At 43.1% G+C, this 26799-nt stretch overlaps 1 protein-coding gene across 4 annotated transcripts; it reads right to left on the reverse strand.

The window, feature by feature from the left end:
- Positions 1-2592: 2592 nt before the first annotated feature.
- ATG4C (autophagy related 4C cysteine peptidase) lies at positions 2593-25337 on the reverse strand. Of its 4 annotated transcripts, none has more exons than XM_021542856.2 (12): positions 25255-25337; positions 24938-25023; positions 22631-22761; positions 21760-21843; positions 20909-21142; positions 17706-18027; positions 15979-16049; positions 14747-14883; positions 12466-12544; positions 11725-11801; positions 8758-8877; positions 2593-3762 (listed from the first exon to the last, which is right to left on the reverse strand). In XM_021542856.2, the coding sequence occupies exons 3-12, from the start codon at positions 22704-22706 to the stop codon at positions 3592-3594; spliced, it is 1371 nt and encodes a 456-aa protein (XP_021398531.1). In that variant the 5' UTR covers positions 22707-22761; positions 24938-25023; positions 25255-25337; the 3' UTR covers positions 2593-3591. The 4 variants fall into 4 exon arrangements, with proteins under 4 accessions (XP_021398531.1, XP_021398551.1, XP_021398541.1 ...); XM_021542876.2 differs by having other exon boundaries at positions 24891-25023; XM_021542866.2 differs by lacking the exons at positions 24938-25023; positions 25255-25337 and adding an exon at positions 25093-25159.
- Positions 25338-26799: the final 1462 nt, after the last annotated feature.

Genomic DNA, 26799 nt, shown 5'->3' on the forward strand with positions numbered 1-26799 from the left:
AAACAAACTTAGTGATGCTGTGAGTCTATTCCCATTTCCAGGCCTTCTGGAAGCTGGGCTGCAATTCTCCAGGCTCTGTTTCCCTCTGAGATCAGCTGTCTCTACCACCATCAGCAAATAATTTCCTCTCCTAAAGGACCACTGCAGAAATTCCCATTTCAGGTGTAAACACAGGGCAAACCCAGCCTTCCAGTCTGACCCTTCCCAAGGGCCACCCCTGAGGGTTTGTGTCCCATGGAGCCAGAGCAGTGCCCTGGGCTTCTGCAAACTGCTCAGAAATCAGCTGCTGCCTTGTCCTGAGTGCCTGGAGGCTCTTTTAAAGGTTGGCTGCAGATGGGAGAGGCTGCAGAGGAGAGGGAGGTGGTGGCTAGGGGTTTCCCCATGGAGGAGAGCAATCCCTCACCCTACACCCCTGGGCTGCCAGGGCAGAACCAGCACCCCCAGCAGAGCTCTGGGGTGTGCTGGGCTTTGGTCAGTGCCAGGGAGAGCCAAGGTTTGGAAAACAAGGCAAAGATCCATCCTGGAAAGAGCAGGCAGAGTCATCATTGAGAGGCCTGAGCTCGTGCCAAGCTAATGCCAGATATTATAAACGCAGGGAGAATTTTCCTTGTAAGGAAAAAAGAAATGGCAGAAGGGAGGGAGAGGAAAGGGTGTGAGGGGACAGAGCTCCTGTTCAGGCTCTCGGGCAGGGGAGCAGTGGGAGATTTGTGGAAGTCTCCCAGAGCCTGGGCCACTGCTGGGTGTGTGAGTAACTGATGCTCCTCAGCTTTGTGTTTGAAGGCAGCAGCAGCAACACCGATGACACAAATTAATTGCCTGGTTTTCAGCAGCTAATGCAGACGAGGTAAAGAGAATTACTACACAATTAACATAGTTTCCAATTAAAGTCCCCTGTAGTTACCCAAAAACATCAATTTCCAGTAACCTGGTAATTTAACTTGTGTCACCCCTATACACAAGTGCACCAGGGCATTCTGTGGACTTGCCTGTGCTTAAACCTTGGACAAAAACCATGATGAAAACCCCTGAAAATAGCCATGAATTTTTAACAATTATTTGTGGCAGGCTTTAAAGAAAATCCTGACCTTGTGAACGAAGGGATTTGCTACAAACTAAAGGACCCCCAACCCAGGTGCTGTTCTAGCACTGTTACTTTTCTTTCCTTCAGTTAGAAAGGGAAATACTATCACTATTTAATAAGTTTAAAGATGTTTCAGCCACTACATTTTTTTATCCAATTGGAAAAAGAGAGAGCAGAGAAACCATTCCATCCTTCTAGAGAAGTTTGCTGTTGGAATGACAGACCCACATTTTCCTTTTTAACATTTCTGTGCTACAGCTCTTGTAATTCCTTGTCAGCATTTCCCTTCCGAGAATTCTGAGCCAAAGGCCTTTGGAAGAGCAGCTCCATTCTGCAGACACAACAGGCTTAGATGGGTCTGTACACGTGGGATTTTTGAAGGGACCTGAATTCAGGTGCTGGAGTTGTGGAAGAAGGAAAATTCATCCTTCAGTTCCCATTTCAGCCAGAGCTCCTCCAGTGGGTGGGTCAGTGATGGAATTCAGCACAGAGGCACAAAGGCTCCTGCCCATGGAACATTCCCTCAGCTCCTCTCCCTCTTCCCAGAGCACACCCATGGCACATTTGTGCTTCCTCAGCTGCACAGCCACAAAACCACCGAGCTCCAAGGGAAAGCATCTCCAATCCATCCCTGCAGGCTCCTGAAGGCTCTCCCTGTCCCCCTGAACCTGTAATGCCTTCCTGGTGGGAAGCAGAGAGGAGAGCACCAGTGGAACCAGCCCAGCCCCCTGCCCTGTGACAGGAGCTGTTAATGATGCAGCAGCTAATTGCTTTGCTTCTCTTTCATGTGAAAGAAAAGCACAAATTGGTGTCTGATTTCTTTCATGTGAAAGAAAAGGCACAACTTGGTATCTGATCTCCTGTCCACCCAAAGGAACCACCCTGAGGCCTTTGCTAAAGCTGCACCTCCTTGTGCTCCACTCACCAGCAATCTTCTCTCCTCTAGCTCTGCCATCCACAGTTCTCCTCATTTTGACATCTAAATTCCATAAATACGTTGTTTACTCCCTCTTCTGGGCTATTAATGAAAAATATGAAGATCAAGTCAAACATCCTCACACACTTGTTAGTAAAAAGTCATATTATGCCAAATATTAGTAGGATGCAGCAGTGCAGAAGTTACTGATTTAGACAAATAATGTGTGGGGTTTTTTCCTTGAAAACAAATGAACATTTTGCCTTTTTTGAATATTAATTAACACATGCAAATGCTCTGACACAGACACAGAACTGGTCTAGTTCTGCCTGAAATCTATCCATTAGTCACTTCTTGCTCATAAAAGTAAAAGGTGCTTTAATGAACAAACATGATGCTTATTATTTGGATAAGTAACACTTGTGCCTCTGTGCCTGAGCAGCACTTAGAGCAGGTAACAGTTGGTTTACAACACAACAATAAAATCTGCCTTTATTGCAAATAAACAGAGTATTCACCCCTTACAATATTGGTTTAGATGCAGGATTATATTCACTGTTAGAGGATCTAATATTAATATAAAAGGCACAAGCACTTCATGTTTTCATACCTCTTTTATTTCCCAAGCAGCGTTAATATGGTTTTTTAAATATTGTATTTATTTTGTTAAAACATGAAACTATTTCTGTACATTTGTTTGCAATCTGAGAACACACACCACCAAGTAATCATTTGTACAGCAACGACACATATCAAAACAAAAAATCATCACAGCCTAGAATTTTCCACATCCACCCCCCTTGGCTTTGATTTAAAAGCTGCTCTGGCAGGAGAAGCCTCACCATTACAGTAGCTGAAACAGGAAACAAACACTGCTCTCTTCTAATAATTGTCTCCAGCTGCTTTGATTGGTTGCAGTTAATATTAATAGTATAACCTTTAAAAATTGTGGGGAAAGGTAATACTTTATCTTCACTCCTCATATTAAGGCTCCAAAGCAAGCTTAATGAGAAACCATTAGAAAGTCATACTGCTAAATAGTATCTTAACTCCCAATTCAGCCTATATAATTATGGCAGGACTGCCAGTGCCAGTGACTCCTGATCCATCAACCTCCCCTCTCCAGAGGAGCTGCTCTGGGTGGTGGCAGGGTGGCAGAACTGGTGGGGCCACGCAGCTGGGACTTGCTCCTGTGGCAAGGGGACAACTCCAGCTGTGCTGCAGACAGGAACATGGAGGTCTCCAGAGCCCTGGAAAAGCCAGCCCCAGCTGGCAGCCCTGCTCTGCAGCGGCCTGGAAGGGCAGCACAGGCTGGCATTCAGGGACTGGCCAGGCTCTGCAGGCACAGCATCTCCCTTCACTACCACAAGGGCACAGACACTCCTCCAGCCAGCAGTGAGCACAAATAATTAGTACACACATTAGTAATTGACATCTTGAAGACTTTTAACATATAAAACGTTATCATCTTTATGAAAATAGACCAATTTCAGTACAGGCTTGCCTTTTTGGGGAAAGAATTCAGGTACAATTTTTGTAGCTAAAAGGCAAGTGTTCTCCTGGACAGCTGCCGATGCTCTTGTGTAAAATGTCTTTAAAGCAAGACAAACTCCTCTGTACTAAATCTCTTCAGTCTTTTCTTTTCATCCTCGGAGAAAAGGTCATTTTCTTCATGGAGTGGACTGGAAGCAAAGTCATAGTCTCTAGAATGACCCTTGACAAAAGTAAACAGGGGATATTTCTCCTTGGATGAAGATTTCAGCATCTATAATGTAAAACCAGATAAAATATTACTTGGAAATGAAGAATTACAGCAAGCACAGATATTCACCTGATGATGAGTAAGTAAAAAATGCATTATTTTAATTAACTCATTAGACACAAGCATTGCACAATTGAAACATTTCCTCCTCCTATTAGATATTTACTTCCCTTTCTCAGGCAGCTGCTAATTTCCTGCCTACCCCTGGTTTAGAGCACACAGATCACCTGTATGTGCTGTCAGACTGAGTACAACAAAGAGAAAGATAAAAGGATAAAAGACAGAAGATAAAAATCTCTACAAAATAGTTAATGGCCATAAGGGTCTCCTCAAGCCCAGGTGTGAATTCTACAGCAACTGAGCATCCTGGGGGTGGGGGGGGAGGATTTTTATGGTAGAATCAGCAGGTGCAATAATCAGTGTTTTCATTAGAAGTTCAAACACATTCACCAATGTAAATAAGGCAGTCAAGAGCACGTGGCTCAAACCAGATTGGTGACAGTCACAGGGAACCAGGGTGCCCAACATCTATGTTTATAAATAACAAAACTGAGCATGGAGAAGGGGTGTGTGGGGAATGATAAATACTGAAACAGATCAGAAAAACACCTTTGAGAGCATGTAAAACCCCGTTAAATACTGAAAGACATTTCAGACTTTCAGGGTATTTTGTCCACTGATTTATTTTTTAATTTGTTTTACTTTATCTTACTTGCTTGAGAAAACCACCCCAGTGTTGCAGTGGCTGCAGAACTACATCAGGCTAGAGAAAAACACTGCAGAACTAAAAACCACTGAGCACCATTTCAGGAGAACAATCAGTCTAAAACAGTAAAAAAATCTCCAAAGATATCTTCAAACAGTAAGAACTATTCAAAAAATGACAGTCAGGGGTTGAGGGACCATTTAAAAAATAAGAAAAAAAAGAAAATCCCAGTAAAATCCTGGGGTTCTACTGCCTTGTCTGTGTTCAGCTCTACTGAAACTTCCATCTCCACAAGTGAGGGAGGTGAGGAAACCCTAAACACAGGAACTGGGCAAGGAAATGGCTAAACAAAGTCCAAGATTTGTGTAACTCTCATCACACCACATCTCAACAGTGACCACAGAGAATTTGAAACTCTAAACAACTTGCAAGTTTCCTCTAGACAGTATTACAGTGGTAGCTAAAGGAGTTAATTGATAAAATCAGTATTTTCAGTATTTCAGTGTTGCATTGCAACAAGAATTCTTGGTGCTGAACTGAATCCATGTCTAACCCTCTCTCATGAGTTCTTCTCTCATTTCTGCTACATTTGGGCCACAAACAGGCAGGTGCAGCTCTGTAATAACCCCAAGGGATTATTTATTTTCTGGCATGGGTCTGGAGAGAGGGGAGCCTGAATATGGTTTGGGTAGAGTTGCACCCATCACTTCACTTGGGCCTCAATTCCCAATTTATCTGTCTCTAAACATGTAATGCCCATAATATTTATCCTCAAGTATAAAAGCTAAACCTTATCTCACCTCTTATCACCCAGAAAAGCAGGCAGAACCTGGATTTTTCAGCCCAGCCTCCACACAGGGCACACTAGGAATGCACTGAGCTTTATGGTTTAAGAGTTACCACACTACAATTGCAAACCAAGGGAAAAATAATGGAAGAGAAGGAAAACACAAAGGATGTGAAGGAAGGATTGCAAGATCAATTGATAGAATGTTTCTGACGTTGTTCCTGTATCCAAACTTTCCCCTCTTTTTAAACTGACACTGCCTGAAATGTATTTCTGGAAAATAATGTCACTAATATTAAAGAACTTCTATCTAAAATACCAGGATAACAATTCCAACATTTGGATTAGTTAAGAGTATTTTCACTAACTGTGGTCAGGAAAAAACTGTAATTAATCCCAAACTTGAAAGAACAGAAATAGGGGAAAGATAACTCCTGCTGGAACTGATTTTATAATGAGATTTTTTTTTTACTATGTTATGACACTCTATATGACAGAACAGGAAAACAATGAAGAACAGAAACTTCACTATTTAAACTTTCCATGGATCTTCTGCTTAGGAACTCCTTTGATTCTTACTTAGAGAGGTAGAAAATAGATTTAAAGAAACAACTTCAGCATCAATCAGTATCTATTTATTTTAATAAGCAGTAAGTTTTAAAAAATGCTTTTTTGGCTGCAGTACTAATACCACTTATCAGGACATTCCAAGTGCTGGACAAACATTAATTCCTTGTGCTGCTGTGGTAACTGCTGTGGTTGGAATATTAACATTGAGCCCATCTGCTGCTGCATCCTTTTCACAGAGCATTTTCTGAACAGAGCAGCTCACAGAACATAACGATGATGCTGCATTTTATACCCTCACATCCTGGAATAACTAAGGAGAAAAAACCTTGATTCCAACTGGCCCTAAATGAATCCAGAGCAGAGTTTATCCAGGGGAAGGATGGGCTCAGACAGATTTGCTGGATGGCACCTGCTCCGTGGAGCTCCAAGCAGAGCCCTGCGCTTCCCACCAGGAAAAGCCCCTCGTGCTAGGGAGAAATAATGAATAATTCGGGTTTGCTCCAACACTTCCCTTGCCCCCCATGCCTGCCCAGGGCCGGGCTGCTCCCCAGCACGTCCCCAGCCTCCCCGGGCCGCAGGGCTGGAGGGGACATCGCCACTTCGCGAGTGCCACCTCGTGGAGCCGCTGCCGCCTCCGGCCCCGCTCCTGCAGCCCAAAGACCGCTGCAATTCCCACCCAGCTGCCCTCCCAGCACGGGGAAAGCAGAGATCAGTGCCATAGGGACTGGGAGCTGCCCTCCCAGCACGGGAAAGCAGAGATCAGTGCCACAGGGACTGGGAGCTGCCCTCCCAGCACGGGAAAGCAGAGATCAGTGCCACACAGACTGGGAGCTGCCCTCCCAGCACGGGAAAGCAGAGATCAGTGCCACACAGACTGGGAGCTGCCCTCCCAGCATGGGGAAAGCAGAGATCAGTGCCACACAGGGACTGGGAGCTGCCCTCCCAGCACGGGGAGAGCAGAGATCAGTGCCAACACAGACTGGGAGCTGCCCGCCCAGCACGGGAAAGCAGAGATCAGTGCCACACAGACTGGGAGCTGCCCTCCCAGCACGGGAAAGCAGAGATCAGTGCCACACAGACTGGGAGCTGCCCTCCCAGCATGGGGAAAGCAGAGATCAGTGCCACACAGGGACTGGGAGCTGCCCTCCCAGCACGGGGAGAGCAGAGATCAGTGCCAACACAGACTGGGAGCTGCCCTCCCAGCACGGGAAAGCAGAGATCAGTGCCAACACAGACTGGGAGCTGCCCTCCCAGCACGGGAAAGCAGAGATCAGTGCCACAGGGACACGGAGCTGCCCTCCCAGCACGGAAAAGCAGAGATCAGTGCCACACAGACTCGGAGCTGCCCTCCCAGCACGGGAAAGCAGAGATCAGTGCCACACAGACTCGGAGCTGCCCTCCCAGCACGGGAAAGCAGAGATCAGTGCCACACAGACTCGGAGCTGCCCTCCCAGCACGGAAAAGCAGAGATCAGTGCCACAGAGAGACTGGGAGCTGCCCTCCCAGCATGGGGAAAGCAGAGATCAGTGCCACACAGACTGGGAGCTGCCCTCCCAGCACGGGAAAGCAGAGATCAGTGCCAAAACAGACTGGGAGCTGCCCACCCAGCACGGGAAAGCAGAGATCAGTGCCAACACAGACTGGGAGCTGCCCTCCCAGCATGGGGAAAGCAGAGATCAGTGCCACACAGGGACTGGGAGCTGCCCTCCCAGCACGGGAAAGCAGAGATCAGTGCCACAGAGAGACTCAGAGCTGCCCTCCCAGCACGGGAAAGCAGAGATCAGTGCCACAGGGACTGGGAGCTGCCCTCCCAGCACGGGAAAGCAGAGATCAGTGCCACAGGGACACGGAGCTGCCCTCCCAGCACGGAAAAGCAGAGATCAGTGCCACACAGACTCGGAGCTGCCCTCCCAGCACGGGAAAGCAGAGATCAGTGCCACACAGACTGGGAGCTGCCCTCCCAGCATGGGAAAGCAGAGATCAGTGCCAACACAGACTGGGAGCTGCCCTCCCAGCACGGGAAAGCAGAGATCAGTGCCACACAGACTCGGAGCTGCCCTCCCAGCATGGGGAAAGCAGAGATCAGTGCCACACACAGATTGGGAGCTGCCCTCCCAGCACGGGAAAGCAGAGATCAGTGCCACACAGACACTGGGAGCTGCCCTCCCAGCACGGGAAAGCAGAGATCAGTGCCACAGAGACTCGGAGCTGCCCTCCCAGCACGGGAAAGCAGAGATCAGTGCCACAGGGACTGGGAGCTGCCCTCCCAGCACGGGAAAGCAGAGATCAGTGCCACACAGACTGGGAGCTGCCCTCCCAGCACGGGAAAGCAGAGATCAGTGCCACACAGACTGGGAGCTGCCCTCCCAGCACGGGAAAGCAGAGATCAGTGCCACAGGGACTCGGAGCTGCCCTCCCAGCATGGGGAAGCAGAGATCAGTGCCACAGGGACTCGGAGCTGCCCTCCCAGCATGGGGAAGCAGAGATCAGTGCCACAGAGAGACTCAGAGCTGCCCTCCCAGCACGGGAAAGCAGAGATCAGTGCCACACACAGATTGGGAGCTGCCCTCCCAGCACGGGAAAGCAGAGATCAGTGCCACACAGACTGGGAGCTGCCCTCCCAGCACGGGAAAGCAGAGATCAGTGCCACACAGACTGGGAGCTGCCCTCCCAGCATGGGAAAGCAGAGATCAGTGCCACACAGACTGGGAGCTGCCCTCCCAGCACGGGGAAGCAGAGATCAGTGCCACACAGGGACTCGGAGCTGCCCTCCCAGCACGGGAAAGCAGAGATCAGTGCCACAGGGACACGGAGCTGCTCTCCCAGCACGGGAAAGCAGAGATCAGTGCCACACAGGGACTCGGGTCTGCTCAGCAGGGTGAGGCCGATTCCCTTCCCCACAGCCCATTCTGGATTTGGGAACTCCAGCACCTACCTTGGTGATTTCTTCAGAAGCCTTCTCAAAGTCCTGCACAGTCCTACAGTAAAATCCTATTGTGCAGCTGGGATCCATTTTTTTGAAGGACATCTTTTTGGGAGAAGGACAGTGGAATGACTGCAAGTTTCCCAATTGAAAAACACAAAACATGGTTACAGTCAGGAATGGCACAGATCCATGTGTTTACTTTTGTCCCCCCCAACAGCTTTAAAACATCCAATGCCCTGCACCACCTGAATTAAACCCCAGCACACACTTTGGAAGTGATTTATCCCACCCCCTCCAAATATTCAAGTGATTCCACCCTTCCCCAGCCGTGTAAAACCTCCTGCAGTTCAGGCTGCATTCCCCAACTTCCCCATACACCAGGTTAGTTTGGAACCTGTCAAAGCTCTGCTGCTCCCAGCAATACTTTATGAATATTCCCAAGGCAGAGAAGGTGAATGCTCTTCTGCAAATTGAATTTGTAACAGCTTTTGCACTATCTTACTGCTTTAATACCACTGCCCAGTGCCCCTTCCCTCCCCCAGCCTCTATAAAAGAGACATAATGGAATAAACCAACCTCATGCATTTTCCTTCAGTAAATGAAATGGGTTCAAAAACGCACAAAACACACAAAAGCAAAACCATATTAAAATGATCCATAAGTAGGGAAAAACCAAACATGCCCTGCTTTACAAATGGGTTTTTCCTCACGTGAAATCTCTTTCCCTGACAGATGCTGCCCCGCCAGTGCTGTGAGCTGATACTTTCAGCAGCCCTGCTGTAAGACAGAACAAACACAAAACCCCTTTCCCATGCTCCCCACTCAATTTATGAGAGAAAAAATAAGTATATGCCATCTACCCTGATTCTGTGGTTATTTATTACAGGAACTGCAGTTGTGGTGAAGCTCTGTCCAATAATTGCAATTATTTCTTCACTTGCTCTCAGAGTGAGCCAGTCCCCCCTACTCTGCCTCTAACACAGAGGATGACCCATCATCCTCCCTCTATTAAATTCCTTTTTTTGCTAATCACAAAAATCAATCCATAGAAGACAGCACTGGTTCCCAAATCCGAGTGTAACCATCCCTGCAGCAGTTTTACATAATAAAATATATTGTTCTTTCCTGGTGATTACAAACCCGAGAGGTATTTCTGTAAAACCTCTGCTAAAAAATATCCACAAAGATGATTAGGGCTATTCCTGCAAGATTGATTTTAGTCACTGCTTCTTCTCCTCACCGTTCCAATTTTATAAACAGCAATTGTATTTTTAATTTTAATTCCCGAGTCATCAAATGCATTAAAAAAATCAAACCCTGCCTTCCACATCCCATTCCAGCAGCAACCCTGTCCCTCCAGTTGTGCAGGAGGTTTAATGCTGCACAAATCACTGCACAACAAAGAGAAGTGGGGAGGGTTTTTTTTTTCCCCATTCCTCCAAACAAATGGATGCTGGAAGCCGATACAGAGTGGATTGATTTCCAACTTATTCTGGACAATTTGTCAATTTTGAAAATACTCCCTACAGATAAATCTAACAAGCAACTATCCACACTAAGAAAGCAATTTCTGTTTACTTTTGACATTTCTGGACAAAGATATAATACTATTAAATGCACCAAGCATTAAATTGCAATCTATTTTCCGTCTGCAGGAAAGCATTAGGATGAGATCAAGCCAAGCTGGCAGCTTGCATATCTTCCAAACACAGCTTAAAACCTTGGTACTACTTAGAAATTCAGATTAATGCCAGTCTGCAGCACAATTTTGAGGCTGAGTCATAGGAACAGAACCCAAAAGATGTGTTTTTGTAACTAGGCCACAGCAGGACCTTAAGGAATTCACTTCAGCTCTGCTGCTCTGTGCTCTTCCCACCTTTTGTCTGGTTTTTCCCAAACTGTAAAATCTTCAGAGGCACTGGAGCAAAACAGTTGTGAGGATCAAGGGGAAGGATCTGGGTAATCACCCCAGGCAGAGCTGGCACTCACCAGCTCTTCCCCCAAACATCTCAGACAGGGCAAACCCAAAACATCTCTAAACACAGCCAAACCTCCTGGCTGGGATATTTGCTGGCCCATTTTGCTGCTGTGTTCTTTTGCTTCATTCAGAACCTTCTCATTTCCTAGAGAATCTTCCACTTCTATATTGTGTAACATGCTAACTCAAGCATTTTGTGAAGCATAAATAATGACAAATATCAAGTGTTTGCTTTAATGACTTGACATCAGCCCTGTGTAGGTCCTTTGGGATTTTTTTATTTTTATATGAATAGTTCTCCTGAACACCGTTTGATGGGATTTTGCTCCAGCTCTGCTCTGGAGCAGCTGCTGCTGCCCTGGCTGTGGATGCCCCCTCAGGCTGAGCCAAGAGCTGCTGAAGTTCACCTGAAGGTGGACACAGGACCAAGGAGAGTTTGTGTGCATGGCCCTGAGGATGTGACTGTGAGTCCTGAGGCCACTGAGCAATTCCTTGCAGCTGACAATGTTTTCCCAGGGTAGCTGTAAATTGAGTTCTCTAATCACCTCCTTTAGCTCCAGGAATTTCCAGGCTCCTACTATTGAATACCACAGGAATGCTCCCTGATGTTGATTGCAATGTGAATTTAAATAAATAAATAAATAAAATTACCAAAAAGACAAACTGTCAACCCCAAATCCAAACAGGATTAATATCTACAAATATAATCTATTTTCTTTGATGGAAAATTACTTAAATGAAGTGATCATCTATTTTGGAGATTTTATGATCATTAAAAAGAAAACAGATGAAGATTAATGAAGTAAAAATTAAACCTCCATATTGAGATTTAACCTCTGGTCATTTTTGTTGATTATAGGCCTATAAAGAAGGGCAGGACACTGATAAATAACATGTAACTGTAAAACCATAAAGCTGCAGCTAGCTAGAACAGCTCTAAATAATTAGTGTTTGATTCATATGGGAAGAAAACAGTGCCAGCTCTATATCCATAGTACCTCAAGAGGGAAATCCTTTATGCTGACATCTACAAAAGATTGGCAGTAATGAGGATCCATGTAAATCAAACTGTCATCTGCAAGGACAAAACAGAAGACAAGTAATTCAAAAAACACCTTATTATTACACTGCTTACAATCCAATTTCTATGCAGAACAGCTGGAAAAAAAGCCAGTGAGTAACTGCTTGCCAGGCTGATACTCATTGACTGAAGCATAGGTTTTTGCAGGACAGATTAACTTTTGCATAATCAAATATGCTTGTATAAGCAGAATTTTTATAAAGTGATGAAACTGTCATTTAATTTTTGGTGATAAAATTACTTTTACAAACACACAATTATATTCTGGAGTTTGCATATGAAAAATGTATCGCCCTGCTTCATCCTGACAGCAAGAATATATTGCTTGTCATTTAGGCATCAACTAACACCACTTAAAGCAGGAGAGAGTAAATACCTAAATAAGAACTGCCAGGCAGGAACAGCAAATGCTCCTCAAGTTTGGTGAAACAGATAAATTATGCCTTGTTTATGCAACAAGGGAAATTAAATGTACATTTTACAGAATCCAATTACTCCGTGGGGTAAATGACAAATGGCTGGACTTGGGGAGATGTGATGAATTAATAAGGTGCTCATTTTACTATTTTAATCACGCTATTTCCCACTGCTTCAATATTAACTTCCTAACTCTGAGAGAAAAAAATACTGAGGAGACATAACACATTCAAACACTAACCTTGGAATCCTGCAAAGTAATAGGATTGCTTGGGTTTGCCACCAATAATGCCAACACAGTACTCCAGGCTTAAAATTCCCTAAAACAAGAACAAGGAATCATTAAGATTAACCAAAGTATTAAACTGAATTAAAATATTTGCTCTTTAGACAAATAATTTTGTTGTTTTTTTTTTTTTTTTAAAGGTTGACTCCTTGATTTCCTGGGGCTTGGCCAAAGTGAAACCACACCAGCAGAGATATTCCAGAAAAAGTCCTCCCTTCCTATGAGATACCCACACATGTTTTTGAAGAGGAGACAAAATATCACGTCACAGAGCATCAGTTCCTTAGTCCAAATATCCCAAAGTATTGAGATTTCCAGCTTTCACACACATTTACATCCTGTGCCCCTGGGGCCTCTCTTCTTTTTGCACTCAAATGGCCAAGCCTGGCCAGAGCATCAACTTTTCCATCCTGGGCAGAAATGCCAGCTGAAGTTATGAGCAATTTATTACAAGGTCCAGCTCCAAAAACAGCTGCCCCACATCCAGGGAGGAGAGAGAAACACACAACAAACAGACAGGCCCCATAAATCTCCCTGGAGATGGCCTGGGAGGACAGAGGAACCAGAACCTTCTGAAGGCAGAGCTTTTGGGAAGGGACATTACTCAGTGTAAGTAGGGAGCTTTTCTCTCAACAAAAAGATTGATATTGTCAGACTACCAATACCAAGGCTTCTCAAGGTAAAAATCTTCCCTGCTTAGACAAGGTTGAAGTCACTTAAAAACCTTCCCCTTCCCCAAGATGCTAGAGTCAAATCCAGCATGGTTCACACAGGTCAGGGAAGTGACGCTTATTTAAAATACAAACAAGGTTTCCTTAGAATACATTTTTAAAATATAAATGAGAAGGTTTCCTTAGCAAATGCTCTGAGCATCACAGACCATTCAGGAAGATTAGAGGCAAAGGCTCCAAGAGCTAAGGAGGGCAGACCAGAGAGGGAGCAAAGCTGCTCAGAGTAATGGATAACTGTTTAATCTATGGCAAGCTTCTTATAAAAGTGAATTATAAAAATTTTATCAATTTTCACCCATAAATATAAAATCCTTTGCAGAAATTACCTCTTGTGCTACATTCTAAAATCTGCATTTTTAACTTAAAGCCAGACTCCAAGAAATGTGGTCACTTCTTGGGAACAGTCAGGGCAGACACTGGAGTGACTGATTCAGGCAATTGAGAGCCCTCTTATCTCAGCCTCCATCAGGCTGCAACAGCCTTGGCAAGGAAGCAGCAGGAATCATTCACTGGAGCCAGCTGAAAACTAAAACTTTCCAAAACCAACTGTCTGAAAACACAAGGAAAATAATCAGGGAAGAATTTAATAACAATTTAAGTTCATAATTTAAAGGCCTTCACCAGTCTGCCCTCCCGTGCCAGTAAAAATCAAAATTTTTTCCCGAAATGTTACAGTGAAGAGACAGCCACAAAATGAATCATGTTATAGACTCTCAGCCTTTGTCTGTGCTCCTACACTGGGGTAAATGAAAAATGAACCCAAAATTTAAAGACAGATAAAGAGGAGCATGGAGAATTAAATAAAAGCAGCAGGGCTAAGAGAACAAGGAGGAGCAAGAGGCAAGATTCCAGCACATCCTCAGGTACCTGCAGAACCTCTGCTGACAAAACCACAGCACAGACCTTCCCCCCTCTGCCTTCTCCTTGAGCTTTTCTTTTTTGCAGCTCATTTTTACTGTGGTAACTGCTTGCTACTCTTGTATTACTATCCTAAGAAAGATTCACCACAGGGAAAAAAAATTAAAGTAGTGAATAAAAATATCAAATTATTCCATGGGAACAAAGAGACAAAAGAAAATCGGAAGAACAGACAGGCATCAACTTTAAACTGTTTGAACAATTTTCTTATTTAAGAAAATAAGAAACAGAGTAAGGAATGGAGTGTATTTATATTTTAAAATGCTGCCTGATCCTTAGTTACATATGCTATTAGAGTCCTGCTAGATTAAATTACCATTTGTAATTTGAGGCAGTGCATTAATGTCTTTTCAGGTGGCTGCTGGAAGAGCAGGACAGTTATCACTGCTTTACCAAGGGACATCATGTGCTCTGCAATTATGTCTGATCTTGTAATAGGGAAATTTCAAACCTGTAAAGTCAAACTTTACAACCTTCAACTGTAAAATCTCCACCACATATTTAATGGGGAGAATCACCCTCGTGAAGTTGCTTTTCATATCCCCTTGTGCTGCTCTTTGAAAAATGATTGAACTCTCATTTCATACCTTTACAAACTCCAGGTAGTCTGTGTTTGTTCTCTCCCCACCGAGTCTCACAGGAACCAGGATAATGACAGCTTTTGTGCCTGCTTTTCCAGAATCCACCAAGGAGCACTGCCTGTCAATGACATCCGAGCTGTAGACTGAGACACACAGAAATGTAAAATGTTAATATCAAACTGAGCCCCCAGGTTTTACAGACACACCCCCAACGTGGCATCACAGTGGCACAAACTGAACTGCAGCCCTTCAAACCCTGCTGTCCTCCCCAAACACAGCCCTGGTGTTGAAAAACCCTGGGTGCTGAGAATTTTTGGAATTTTGGAAGAGAAAACTTCCAAAATTAAATGACAGAACACAGATTATGGGTGTGGAGTTTAAATAGAAATGTGTAATATCACATGGTGAAAAACGTAAAAGTTTTAGAATATAATAATATATATACAGCAAGATAGAGGTTTTAGAAGAGTAACTAGTCCTTCTTCTTCACCTTCTTTTTCATCAGTTTAAGTAATATTGTGTAATTAGATAAAGTCCACATTACAAGCCACAGGTAGTTAGTTATTAAGTTTAAAGTAAAAATAATTTAAGTATAATTTCTTAGTTATTTTTAAGTTTATCCTTACAAGACCTTCTAAAAAGAGAGATAAAACTCCATTTTTTAATTGTTAAAGTACTATAGAATTCACAATTTATAAGACTGTAATATAAGTAAGAACTAATAATCATCTAAATCCAACCAAAAAATACCAGCTCACACATTTAATGCCAACCTTAACAAAGAAAAAAAAATAAAACTCAGCACCCAAGTGACTCAGAACCAGTCCAGAGCCTCCTCATTCACAGCAATATTTTGTAGAATGGGAATTGCTGCTGCTGCTGAGTTGCAATGCCAAGGAAATGCAGAAGGGGTAGGTTAGGAGAAAGCCAATCAATATTTATTGCTGCATATAAACTTCTAAAAGGAATAATTAAAACCTGAAAGCTTCCAACTAACAGAAACATCTACATGTAAAAGGAGAAGAGGCAATAATTGATTTGCTGATTTGGAATTCCGCAATAAAATACCAAATGAACAATCTGCACATGCCAAGAGCCCCTTTGCCTACATAATCTCAATTTTGTGGATCCACCTCATAGGGACTTTTTTTCCCTTTAAAGCTCTATTGTTAAGTGCTAACTGAAAAACATAAAAAGCATTCAAAATGTTTGCAAAAAATCTACAAAATCACAGTTACCTGTACAATCCTGAGCAACATAGACTGTTACTCCTTGCAGCTCAGGGTCTCTTGCTTCTTCAACAGCTTTTCTAAGTACAAACACAAAGCTATGTAACTTACCATTAATTAAAAAAAAAATTAACAATAAACAAACAAATTATTTTGGTTTTTTAGAAACAAGTTGATTTTGGGTTTTTTTTGAAGAAAACAATGTCTGGCTATTTAGAAGAAACAATGAAACTCACAAAAAAAGGCCCCAAATCCCACAGTAACTTACAATGAAATTAATATTTATTACTTTATTTCTTTCTGTTTATAACCATTTTCTGTCATGTATATTGATGATAAAACCTAAGTTTGCTGTCAAAAATACTATTTTCAACTCATTAGATTATCTCTTTATTTGACCTCAGTTCATATAACAAGCTACAAATTAGCACCTGGAAATAAAAAGTTTCACCAAAACTTTCAAAAAGATAATTACAATATTAGACTATCCTCAAAAGACTACGAGAAACAGACCTAAAAACTAAAAAGAAAATACATGTTGATAGTCAGAACCATGGTCATCTATCAGGGACAACATTTGCAAAGAAAGATTTTGAACATTTGTTCAAAATCCAGGATTTACCTTTGGGTTCAAACACACACCTGCATTAAATGTCACTATCCCTTTGTTCCCCACTATATTTTAAGGAATGGTTTAATGCAGTCATTTCCAAGTTATCAGGGAGCTGTAGATATCCAGGAAAGGAAACCTCTGCAGGGCTGGAAAACACCCCTGGGGTTTTGGTGAGTGCAACTCTGCACCAAACCCCCCTGCTCCCATGACAGAGACAAATAATTTAATAGATAATTTATTAAAGCAGGGAAAAAATGCTGACTGCTTCCACCATGATAAAAAAGTAGAATATAACACATTAAAAATGCTAAACTCCTGCATCCCTGTTGGCATCTGCATGGATGCACACCCAATTACTTCAGTACAGCTGCACCTCAGATTAACATAACATTTACACTAAATATCAAATTCTTCAATTTATAGATATAAATAAAAATATATAAATGCACGAACTTTGCCTTCTGCTGCTTAAATGATTTATTAGTAATTCGGTTTATAGGTAAACTGGATTCCACCAAAAAGATAAACATATAGGACTACAAAAAAAAACCCAAAACATTCAAAGAATTGGATATCAAGTATGGAGAAATTTGACTTTCGACTTTTTTTTTTAAACCATGCTGAATGTCACAGACCCTTTACTTTTACTGGGATATAATTATAATATTAATAGTCCCATACATTTACAGTTTCACAAGAATTTGATGTGTGCAAAGAAATGCTGAAAACATCAATTTTAGCTCTGACATTTCATTACACTATCAGTACATTACAGCCCCCAGGTTACAGCATAAAAAAAAAAAAATCTCTAATGTTATGCATGTTCCAAGGTTGAAAGAGTGGTTAGTTTTTAGAACATTTCACTAAATGCAGCTCTACTTAAAAGGGTTTGGGAGAAATACTTGGGATCTACAAGAAAATGTGGTGTTTTTTTCCTGAAGTAACATTGACAAAAGCTCAGCATTCAGTTCCTGCCTATGAAAAAGCCCTGAAACTGCTCCTGATATGGGTGTTTTACAAAGTCAATAATGAACATTTTGCTGCTCACTTAGGCTGAAGCAATCTCAGGACACTCAGAAATGTGATGTGCCAAAGGAAGGGAACAGAGAACTGAGGGTTTTACCTCAAAATGTGTGCGACCACGGCGGGCCCGTACCAATCCCCCGCCACCTTCCCGGACTTCTTCCCGTACTCTATCAGCTGGTGCAGCCCAAAGGCTGCCAGAGGGGAGTCACCAAACCAGGAGATGATTTTCCTGTGATAAACTTCATTCCTCCTCTCGGTGCCATCCCAGTCCCTCCTGGCGGGGGGCCGGGCCAGCACCCTGGGGTCCCTCTCGGCCGTGAGCGACGCCTCCAAGGAGGCCGTGAGCTTCCTGACGGTGCTGCTGGTCCACGACTCCCAGTCACAGCTCTCCATGTCCAGGGCTTCTGGCCACACCCAGGCTGCAGCAGGAAAAGGGAAATCACACTTTAACATGCCTTTTGTGGCTTAAAAGCAAAGTGCTTTTCTATATATATATTTATATAAATATATACTACATTTATACTATAATTTTATAACTGATGTTGAGCTGCAACTGGCACAATAAAGTTTCAGCTCTCTCAAGTGTTCTGCAAGGAGCTCTTGTAGTAGTGTAGGTCTGTATGCCTACTGAACTCCTTAAAATTAGGAGAGGACTTCCGAGTCAAAACATGAGTGTACATGTAAAACATAAGGCTTAAGGAGAGAAGTTCTGGTTTGTTGAGTTCTGTTTCAAGCTGTGCCAGCTTACCATGTCAGGTATTCTTTTTTCAGAAAGCAGTCCTCCATTATATTAAACATAAACCTTACCTTGCTTCTGCAGTGGGTATATTTTTTATTTTCCCCAGAATCCTTATTTAATTATTAATCAATGTTAATTATTTGCCAGTTATTATTTGCCTTTGTCCCCCATGCTCATTAAAGCCATAATGTGTGTTTTATATGTCTCAGTTAACAGGTGAACAAAGAATTCTAGAAGAGCAGGATGTGCTTTGATTTTTTGTGACCATCCCAGTCATCTGAATAAACAAGATATACCTGATTACATATTAGAACTCTCTTATGTATTAAATACATTAATGTTGCTTCAATACTATCCAAAAACCTTTTATCTGCATCCAACAAGAAGTTTCAAAAGCTCTTAGTTGTTCTTATTTTTTCAATTATTAAAAAAACGGGCAGACCTGAGGAATTATTGATGTAAAAGCAAACATTTCTTTCTGGCAAAATGGCAAAGGAAATCAGCAGAAAAAGGAGAGCAGGAGAGCAGAAAGGAGAGCAGAGAGGAGATCAAGCAGGCAGGCAGGTAGGATGTTTTTATTCACCAAATTAATAATTTCTTTTAGATTACAAGGAAACTTGTTTAAATATCATTCAGTGTCTTCAGTCTGCTTTTCCAGCTGAAGGTTTCCCTATGGATGATGCATCTCACATAGCATTCCTCCTACAGAATGGGGTTCAGCAGGCCCAGGGAAGGTGCCTGGAATTCTCCCACAATTCCAGCAAATACTTCCAACACAGAGCCAGCTCATCATCCTCACAGGCCCTGCTGTTCTGGGCTCTCAGCTTCACACTCCAGTCAGTGTCTCAAGCACAGGCATTTCAAAGTAAAACTTCAAATTTAAAACCAAAACCCATTCACAACAACATTCAGCAATATCTGGAACATTCCACATGGCAGTGGAAGTGTAAATATCTCAGCTAGAAACTTCAGGCAAGTTTTGCTTCCTAACAGAAACAACACCATTAAACAAGAACGAAAACATCTCTGGGAAAAGAGTAAATAGCCATGAAAAACTTCCTGTAAACACCTAAATATGTTTCCAAAGGTGCCCAGACCTCATAAAAAGCTTTTCAAAAGATAATTCACCAGCTGTCAGAAGACCAAGTGAGGAGCAAAGCAGCCCAGAAAGACCATCCCTACCCCATCTTTCTGTGGATTTGGATTGCCACAGGAACAAGAGCACTCTGGAATCACCCCATCATCTTCCAAATTAGGATACAAGGGGGACATGCAAGGAATTCTTTGGAACCATGGATTTTAAAGATAGAAACCAGAGGCTTTTTTGTTTGGGGTTACTTCCAAATGAGCCATTACATGCTCCTGCTCACAGGGAGTCTTCTGGGCAGGTCTTGAATTTCTTCTAAATGTATGTATAAGAAGAGTGATATTTAAGGGATTAGTGTTCTCAGCACGAGTATTTACAGACTTTTTGATATGTGCAGTCAGTTGAAAGAGATAATGAATGTTTTTTGAGTTAAATATTTATAGGCACAGGCACATTCACCGAGCCAATCCCAGAGCTCAGTCCTGGCACTGCCAGGAACGGAGACTTTGTGGTGCAGCTGGGCTGGGACCTTGCTCCCAGCTTACACCAGAGCTGCACAGCAAGGGCAAAGTGGGATCACAACAGGCTTTCAGAAGCATCTTCTGCTGAAGTGTTCCTGAGATCCCACAAATGGCTGAGGGAACAATGCACTGTGTTCTCTTAACCCCCCCGGGCAGCTTTAGGCCCCTGCCTTGGCTCGTTCTGCAGCAAGCAATGGATGATTGTTATGAAAAGGACTGGGAATGGGATGGAAAAAAAAGATGGGGACTCTGACAACCTAAAATACCTCTCTGAAGAACATGGCTCAGCCTGGAAGAATGAGGAGGACATGGACACTCAGCCCATGACAGCAGAAAGTGTCCCACAGCTCCTAAAGCTTCAGCTGGCTGTGACTGAGGGAGGACTTTGAGACAGACAATGGTAAGGAAAAAAGGGAAGTTCCTCTCTAAGTACACAGGGGGAAGGGAAGGAATGACACAGTGAACATTTCCACACAGAGAATGATGTATTGAAGTTAGATTAGAATCCTTCTAGGAACTCAATATATTAATACCAGAAGAAATTCAATAATGGACAACTTTAGAACTGATAAAAGAACATCACTTCTGCAATAGCCCACAGCTATGGGCTGGGGAACTCACTCCTACATCTGGAGTTCAAGAAACAATTGAATTTCCAGAGACTTGGGCATGTACGTTGGTAAGACAGAGAGACCACACTTTTCTGATGCAACAACTCACACTTGGATATTGGGAACTCAGAAAACACAGAAGTTTGCTCTGGCACACTTTGCTTCTCAGAAATGGAAGGGCAGGACAGCCCAGTCTCTGTGCAATGGGACACAATTCCAACAGGAATGACGAGAACACAACCAAAACCAGCTGGCCCTTTAGATTTGGGGTAAAAAAGGGCCATTTTTGTCTCTACAGAATGCCTGTGCTTATGCAAACACAGATCTTCTCTCCCAACTCACCTCTCCCAAGGAAATGAAGCATCAGACCCTGAGCCAGCAGCATCTGCCCCGTTCTGAGCGTGCAGCCCCAGCCACAGTCTGTGGTTAGAGCAGAGCCCTTGATCTGAGGGAATTCCTCTCTGTAGGTCAGCCAGATCCTGGAAATGAAATCTTTGCGGAACTCCTCGACGTTCCCTGAAATCTCAGTGCTGATTTTATCAAAATTGGACCCATCTGTAGAGAGCTCCCCAGATTCTGCAAGGCAAAGCAGAGTTTAAGCTCTAATTAATTTGTTATGGCACTCCTGTTATTAGAGAGCAAGTAACAAATACCAAATTTAGTAGAAAAACAAATTTACAAAAATTCACAATTGCTTCAAGTACAACAAAGGAAAACTGGAAGGCAAACGTAACAGAAATGTGCCAGATAAAAAAAAAAAGAAAAATCAAAAGAACCATGCAGCCACCATTGTGCCAGTGGAATCACTGACCTGCAAGGAAGTGCTTAATTCACCCAACTGTGAATGGTCAAATAAAGAGAGAGACTTAAAAACTGCCCACTGGAAAGTGATAACAAAGGTGTTGGTGTTGTGACCCATCAGGAGTTTTTAGAAAGAAAATTTCCAGCTGATGGTACATGAAGTGCACATTACAGCACAATTTTTTATAGAAAGCACAGGGTTTTGGTGTAAAATCTGAATAAAGCAGGTTAGGATGGGTTGCATTAGAGGTCAACATTTAAATGAGTACTTTCTAAGCTCTTTATATTTACATTGTGGATTTGGTAATTGTTAATGCCAGTCTTTCTAGAAGATTAAAAATACCTTATTCCTGCTGAGGAAGACTGGAATGAGTGAAGACCTCTGTACTCACCCTCAGTTTTGAAGTGGTAGCATTTTCCCAGCAGAAAAACTGGAGAGTTCCTACTGAAATAAGTTTTTGTTTTCAACACCCAACCTAGAACAGATGCAAAACAAATACAAATTTGTGACTGAACTTTCCAAAAGGAATTGCTAACAGCATCTGGTTAAGCCAAAGGCAACCCTTGAAAGGGGAATAAAAAAAGAAAAAGCATTGATGTTGGGTTTTGGACTCATAAAAATTCCCATAAAAGGTGCAATGGCTACTATACCCTTTCAACCATGTGACAGCCTTAAAGAAAGCAGGAAATAAAAAGTATCTTTTCATCTTGTCAGACATCTCCAAAACTCAGTAGTGATTAATTAAGTTTATCAAAAATCTGATGGTAATTCAGTCCTAAAGGGAAAGCAGAAAAATCAAGGACAGATTACTAAAGGGCACACTTGAAAATCTGGTTGCTCATAAACTAATTACTGATGTTCAGCTGCGGAAAAATGGTACTCAAGGGTAGATTCTTCAGTGGACTTTGTATCTCACACATCATCCTATTTTTTTCCATAAAAGTACATTTAGAAACAAAATAAATCTTTGTGCAGGCGATTCCATATTACCCCTGTTTAAAAGTCTATGCAAATCTGGAGTAATTTACAGAATATATTTACTTTTTCTAAAAGAAGTAATTTAATATTAAAAAGTTTTATTTGAAAAAATGAAAAGCTAAGGTAGCTTTTTAGTGGGGCTAATTTATAACCTCAAGGAAAAAATTGTTCCAAGGGCCATATTGCATCTGTGGTATTAATTAGTTATGATTCCATTCATGTCAACAAGAAACACTCCATTCCTTTTAATGAGGACAGATCTCACCACACTCTGCTCCACTTACTGTACTTCATGTTGTGCCATGCAGACATAAACTTTGATTTGATCTTTTCTACTTCATCTGTCCCCGTGGCCTCCATATTCAAATTCCAGAGAAAAAGCCATCGCTGTCTTGTGAGGCTTTCAGTTCTGCTGCTGCAAAAACCAAAATACAAACACTCAGCATCCCCCACTCAGGCACTTAAGCCCAACATGGCCAGAAACAGCAATAAACTCAGAGAACCCTCCACCGCCAGGCACTGAGAAGCAATCCCGTGTCCCATGAATAAGTAATAAAATAATTTAATTCCAAATATACACCAATAAAAGCGTTACACAAAGCTAAATAAAAGATAATGTTCTCCAGCAGCTCTGCCTTGTACCACAAACAGCTCCAGAGCACAAAACCTGTGCTGGCACACGAGCACACTCATTTTATCAGCAGTGAGGTGGAGAGCTCTGATGCAGCCCACTGAATAGTAAAGATGCTGTTCTTTTTGGCTGAAGAGAAAACAAAAAGCACTTTTTGTGTTAAAATCCAGCACGGTGCATGCTAATTTGGTAAAAATTCCTGAAAAATTCCCCATGGAAATGCGTCTTTACTGACTCTTTCTGTGCTGCAAGACAAGACAGATTTCACCTTCAAAGCAACATGAACTGGTAGTAATTGGTAATAAATAAATAGGTAATTGGTAATGCCTTTATCCCTGTTTCTAAGAAATCTGGGAAAATGGGACAGAGCCCCCTCCACAGTCCAGCTGCCCCATTTGTAACTGGAAGTTTGCCATTAATTAACAGAACTTCCTTCACCACGTGTGTTCTGTCAGTGGGTCACCTTGAAATACCTGACACGGAAAGTTTCTTGATGGTATTTGGTGGCCCAAACCCTTGCACAGAGAGATGAAATATTAAGATCTCCTGCTTCAACAGCAACTCTTGTGGGATATCAAAAGTTGGTCAACAGTGGGACATCACTGCAACTTTCACAGAATTTTTATCTAAATTCTGACAGCACCAGCTGACATGAGCAACAGTGAACTTCCTCATTTAATTAATAAACTTGAGCCAGGAAAAAACTCCTGGCTTTAAAAGGAGTCTCTAGAACTGTATTTACCTTTCCATGTGCTATTCTCCACAGGACAGGGATCAAAAGGAGAACAACGACTTAACTGGGTCACTTCTCTCCACTGGGAAGGAATTTTAAGTAAACCAAATCATTGGCAGTGTAATTAAAGAGAGGATGAAGATGTCAGGGTGGCAGCATCACCTGAGCCTGAGGATCACACAGATTCACTTTTTGGGATTTGCAATCTGCTGCCCAAACCACCCCTAGCACATCTTCCCACTATTCCCTCATATTATTTCATAAAAATTTGCTTTTTGACACAAAAAGCAGCAATGCCAACTCACAAACATGAGGGAAGGCTGATGTTTTCCTAGTGAAAATAACAAGTGTCTACATCCCTGCTGTGATTAGCCTTGTATTGAGCTGGGGAAGGAAGAAAAGGAGAATTTCAAGCTGGGTTTTAACTTCCTGCCTTTTTAACTCTCTTTTTTCTTTAGGAAAACAAAGGAAAGCCTGACTGTATCACCAGCTCTGTACCATCACACATCGAAGTGGTAAGAGGAACTTTTCCAGGAGGAATGTTTGGTCCTGCCTTCCCTCACATGATCCATCAGCAGCAACCACTTACCCAGACACTGCTGATTGCCTTAAAAACCAACTCCTATGAAAGTTTCCTCTGGCTAAAATTAGAAATGAAACAAACTCTACAGTTCGCAAAGGGCCTGAAGATGAAATTATGTAAATGAGAAAAAAGCTAATTTTCTTTTCAAAGACAATGGTCACCACAGCACGTTTATCTTTCCTCCTGGTACATTTCTTCTCTGGTATTAATCTAAAGATGCAAAAAAGGGCTTCCGAGAATGCTAACACAAACCAGGTATAATTTTTTCATGGGGAAATCACAAGTTCTTCCTATTAATGTAGAAATTAATCAGTAAGAGCTCCACCGATATTAACGGAACAGCACCAGGAGAAGGTCTCAGGGAATATTAAAGCCAATTTAATATCAGATTAAAACCGTAATGGTTTTATGCCGATGTCTGAGGTTGTTTGGATGCACATCAGGAGGATGCGGCAGGACCCTGAACCCCAGCCCCGAGCCCCCCGAGGGGAACACCCCAAAACCCCGACATTTGTTTGCATAAACAGCAGAAAGCAACGCCAGCTGCCGGTCAGACCGCGGCGGGAAGGACGAAGGAAGCCTCAGTGGGATAATTACAAGATAAATGATCCATTAACTGAGCGTTCTTCGCGTTTCGCGAGTACCTTGCAGGAGCGCGGAGCGGCGGCACTCAGCGAAAGCCACGCGGAAGGAGCAGGGCGAGCAGCGGCCGGAGGTCATTGCTGAGGGGCTGCGAGCACATCCGAGGGCAGTTAGAAACGACACCCGGAAAGCGGCTCAAAAAAAACCCAAAACAAACCCAGATTATTCCTCGGTCCCGCAGCAAGGACGGAACGCTTCGCCCGGCAGGGCTCGCAGCCGAGCGGAGCCCACACGCACCGCGGGAAGGAAGGGGCTCGGCGGCTCCCGGCCCCTCAGGACACGGCCGAGCCCGTCCCGCCGCCGCCCGCCCGCCGCTCACCCCTCACGGAGCCGCCTCCGCCATGCCCGGGGCCGCCCGGGCAGCGCGCGGCCTCCCGGCGCTGCTCCGGCCGCGGCGCAGCGGCGCGCGAACTACAATTCCCGGCGGGCGCCGCGGCGGGGGCGCGGCGCGGCGAGATGCAGGTGCGCGCGAGGCACGCTGGGAAGTGTAGTCCGGCGGGAGGGAGGAAGAGGAGGGAAGGAGGGAGGAAGAGGATTGAGGGAGGCGGCTGGAAGCGAAATCCCAGCCTCTTCACGGGGTCTGCGGCTGTCCTTTAGCAGCGCTTCTCTCTTTGCTTGTTTTTTTTTGGGAGGGGCGTGGTTTCGTTAGGTTTTGGTTTTTTGTTGTTTGTTTGCCTTTTTTTTTGGCGGGGGGAGGGGTTTTTTTTGTGGTTTTTGGTGGATTTTTTTTTTTTTTAATATGTGTGGGCTTTTTTTGGTGTGGTTTCCTTCTTTGGTTTAGGGTTTTTTTGTGGTTTTTTTTTTTTTGTTTGTTTCTTTCTGCTTTTGTACTTTAATTCCATGCTTTTGATTCCTCCACAGCAAAATGCCTCTCCTATTTCCAAACTCCCTGAAGGATTTCAATTGCCAGCCGAAATACCCAGCTGAGTGTGCTCCGACTCAATTCCCTCCTTTATTTCCTCTCTGAAAGTCCCATCAAAAACACTGCATCTCCTCTCCTGAGGGGTTTTTTTTTAAGTGTTTTGTAAAGTAGGTTCTTCATTAATCTGTTTGTCTTAAGCTGCTTAAAAATACTCATTGGCTGTATCGGGAGCCGAGCTTAAAAAAAACCCAAACGTTCAGGATTTGTGGAGGATTGAGTTGAATTTCTCAGCTGTCTGGAACTGGCATTAGTACTCAGCATCCTAAGAAGGGTGATATTCCTGCTTTCCCTGATACTCACCAGCCCAATTTTGGGTTTATGGAGCAAAGTCACATGGTTTTTTTTTTTTTTTTTCCATTTTGTGATTTTACTGCCTTCTGCTGGTCAGAGATGATCAGGTTGAGTTTAATTTTTTTATAATCAGCACATGATCTAACATTTAGCTGCAGTGCAAATGCCAACAATAGATGCTTTGTGTATTTCTTGGTGTTTTTGGGGTTTTTTTCCTGCGGCCTCATGGATATATTTCACTTTACAATCAGTAAAGAGGATTGTAGGTTTTAATGTTCAGGCTACGTCTTGTTCCAGAAGTCTGCTGTTGGCTTGAAGTGGGGATGTAGCAGATCACCTTTCTAATCCTTCCCTGCCTTTCAATTCCCTGCTTGCCCTTTGCTCCCAGGATAAAGAAAAAAAGATTTAAAAATAAAACCCCTGTTTGCATAAACTCATAAAACTGTGGCCCCAAGACAGTGCACAAAGAAAGAGGCCTGCTGCCTTCAGAATTTCATGATCTGTTTTAGGAATTATAGTTGTTTAAAGTTTTATCTTTGCTTTTATTCCCCGAGACAGAGATGGATGTTCTTGTCTGTCTGTGTAGGGGCTGGAAGGTGGAGAGCTGAGGAGCTGACAGGGTTTGGATCTGCCTAAATGTACAAGGAATTA

The sequence above is a fragment of the Lonchura striata genome, chromosome 9 (assembly GCF_046129695.1).
Source record: "Lonchura striata isolate bLonStr1 chromosome 9, bLonStr1.mat, whole genome shotgun sequence".
In the NCBI taxonomy this organism is placed as follows: Eukaryota; Metazoa; Chordata; class Aves; order Passeriformes; family Estrildidae; genus Lonchura; species Lonchura striata.

Coding starts and splice junctions, on each gene's coding strand:
- ATG4C (XM_021542856.2), bottom strand. CDS start 22,706: ATGGAGGCCACGGGGACAGATGAAGTAGAAAAGATCAAATCAAAGTTT. Junction 21,143..21,759: donor CTACCACTTCAAAACTGAGG/GTGAGTACAGAG, acceptor TTTGCCTTGCAG/AATCTGGGGAGCTCTCTACA. Junction 3,763..8,757: donor CTTCTGAAGAAATCACCAAG/GTAGGTGCTGGA, acceptor TTTACATTATAG/ATGCTGAAATCTTCATCCAA.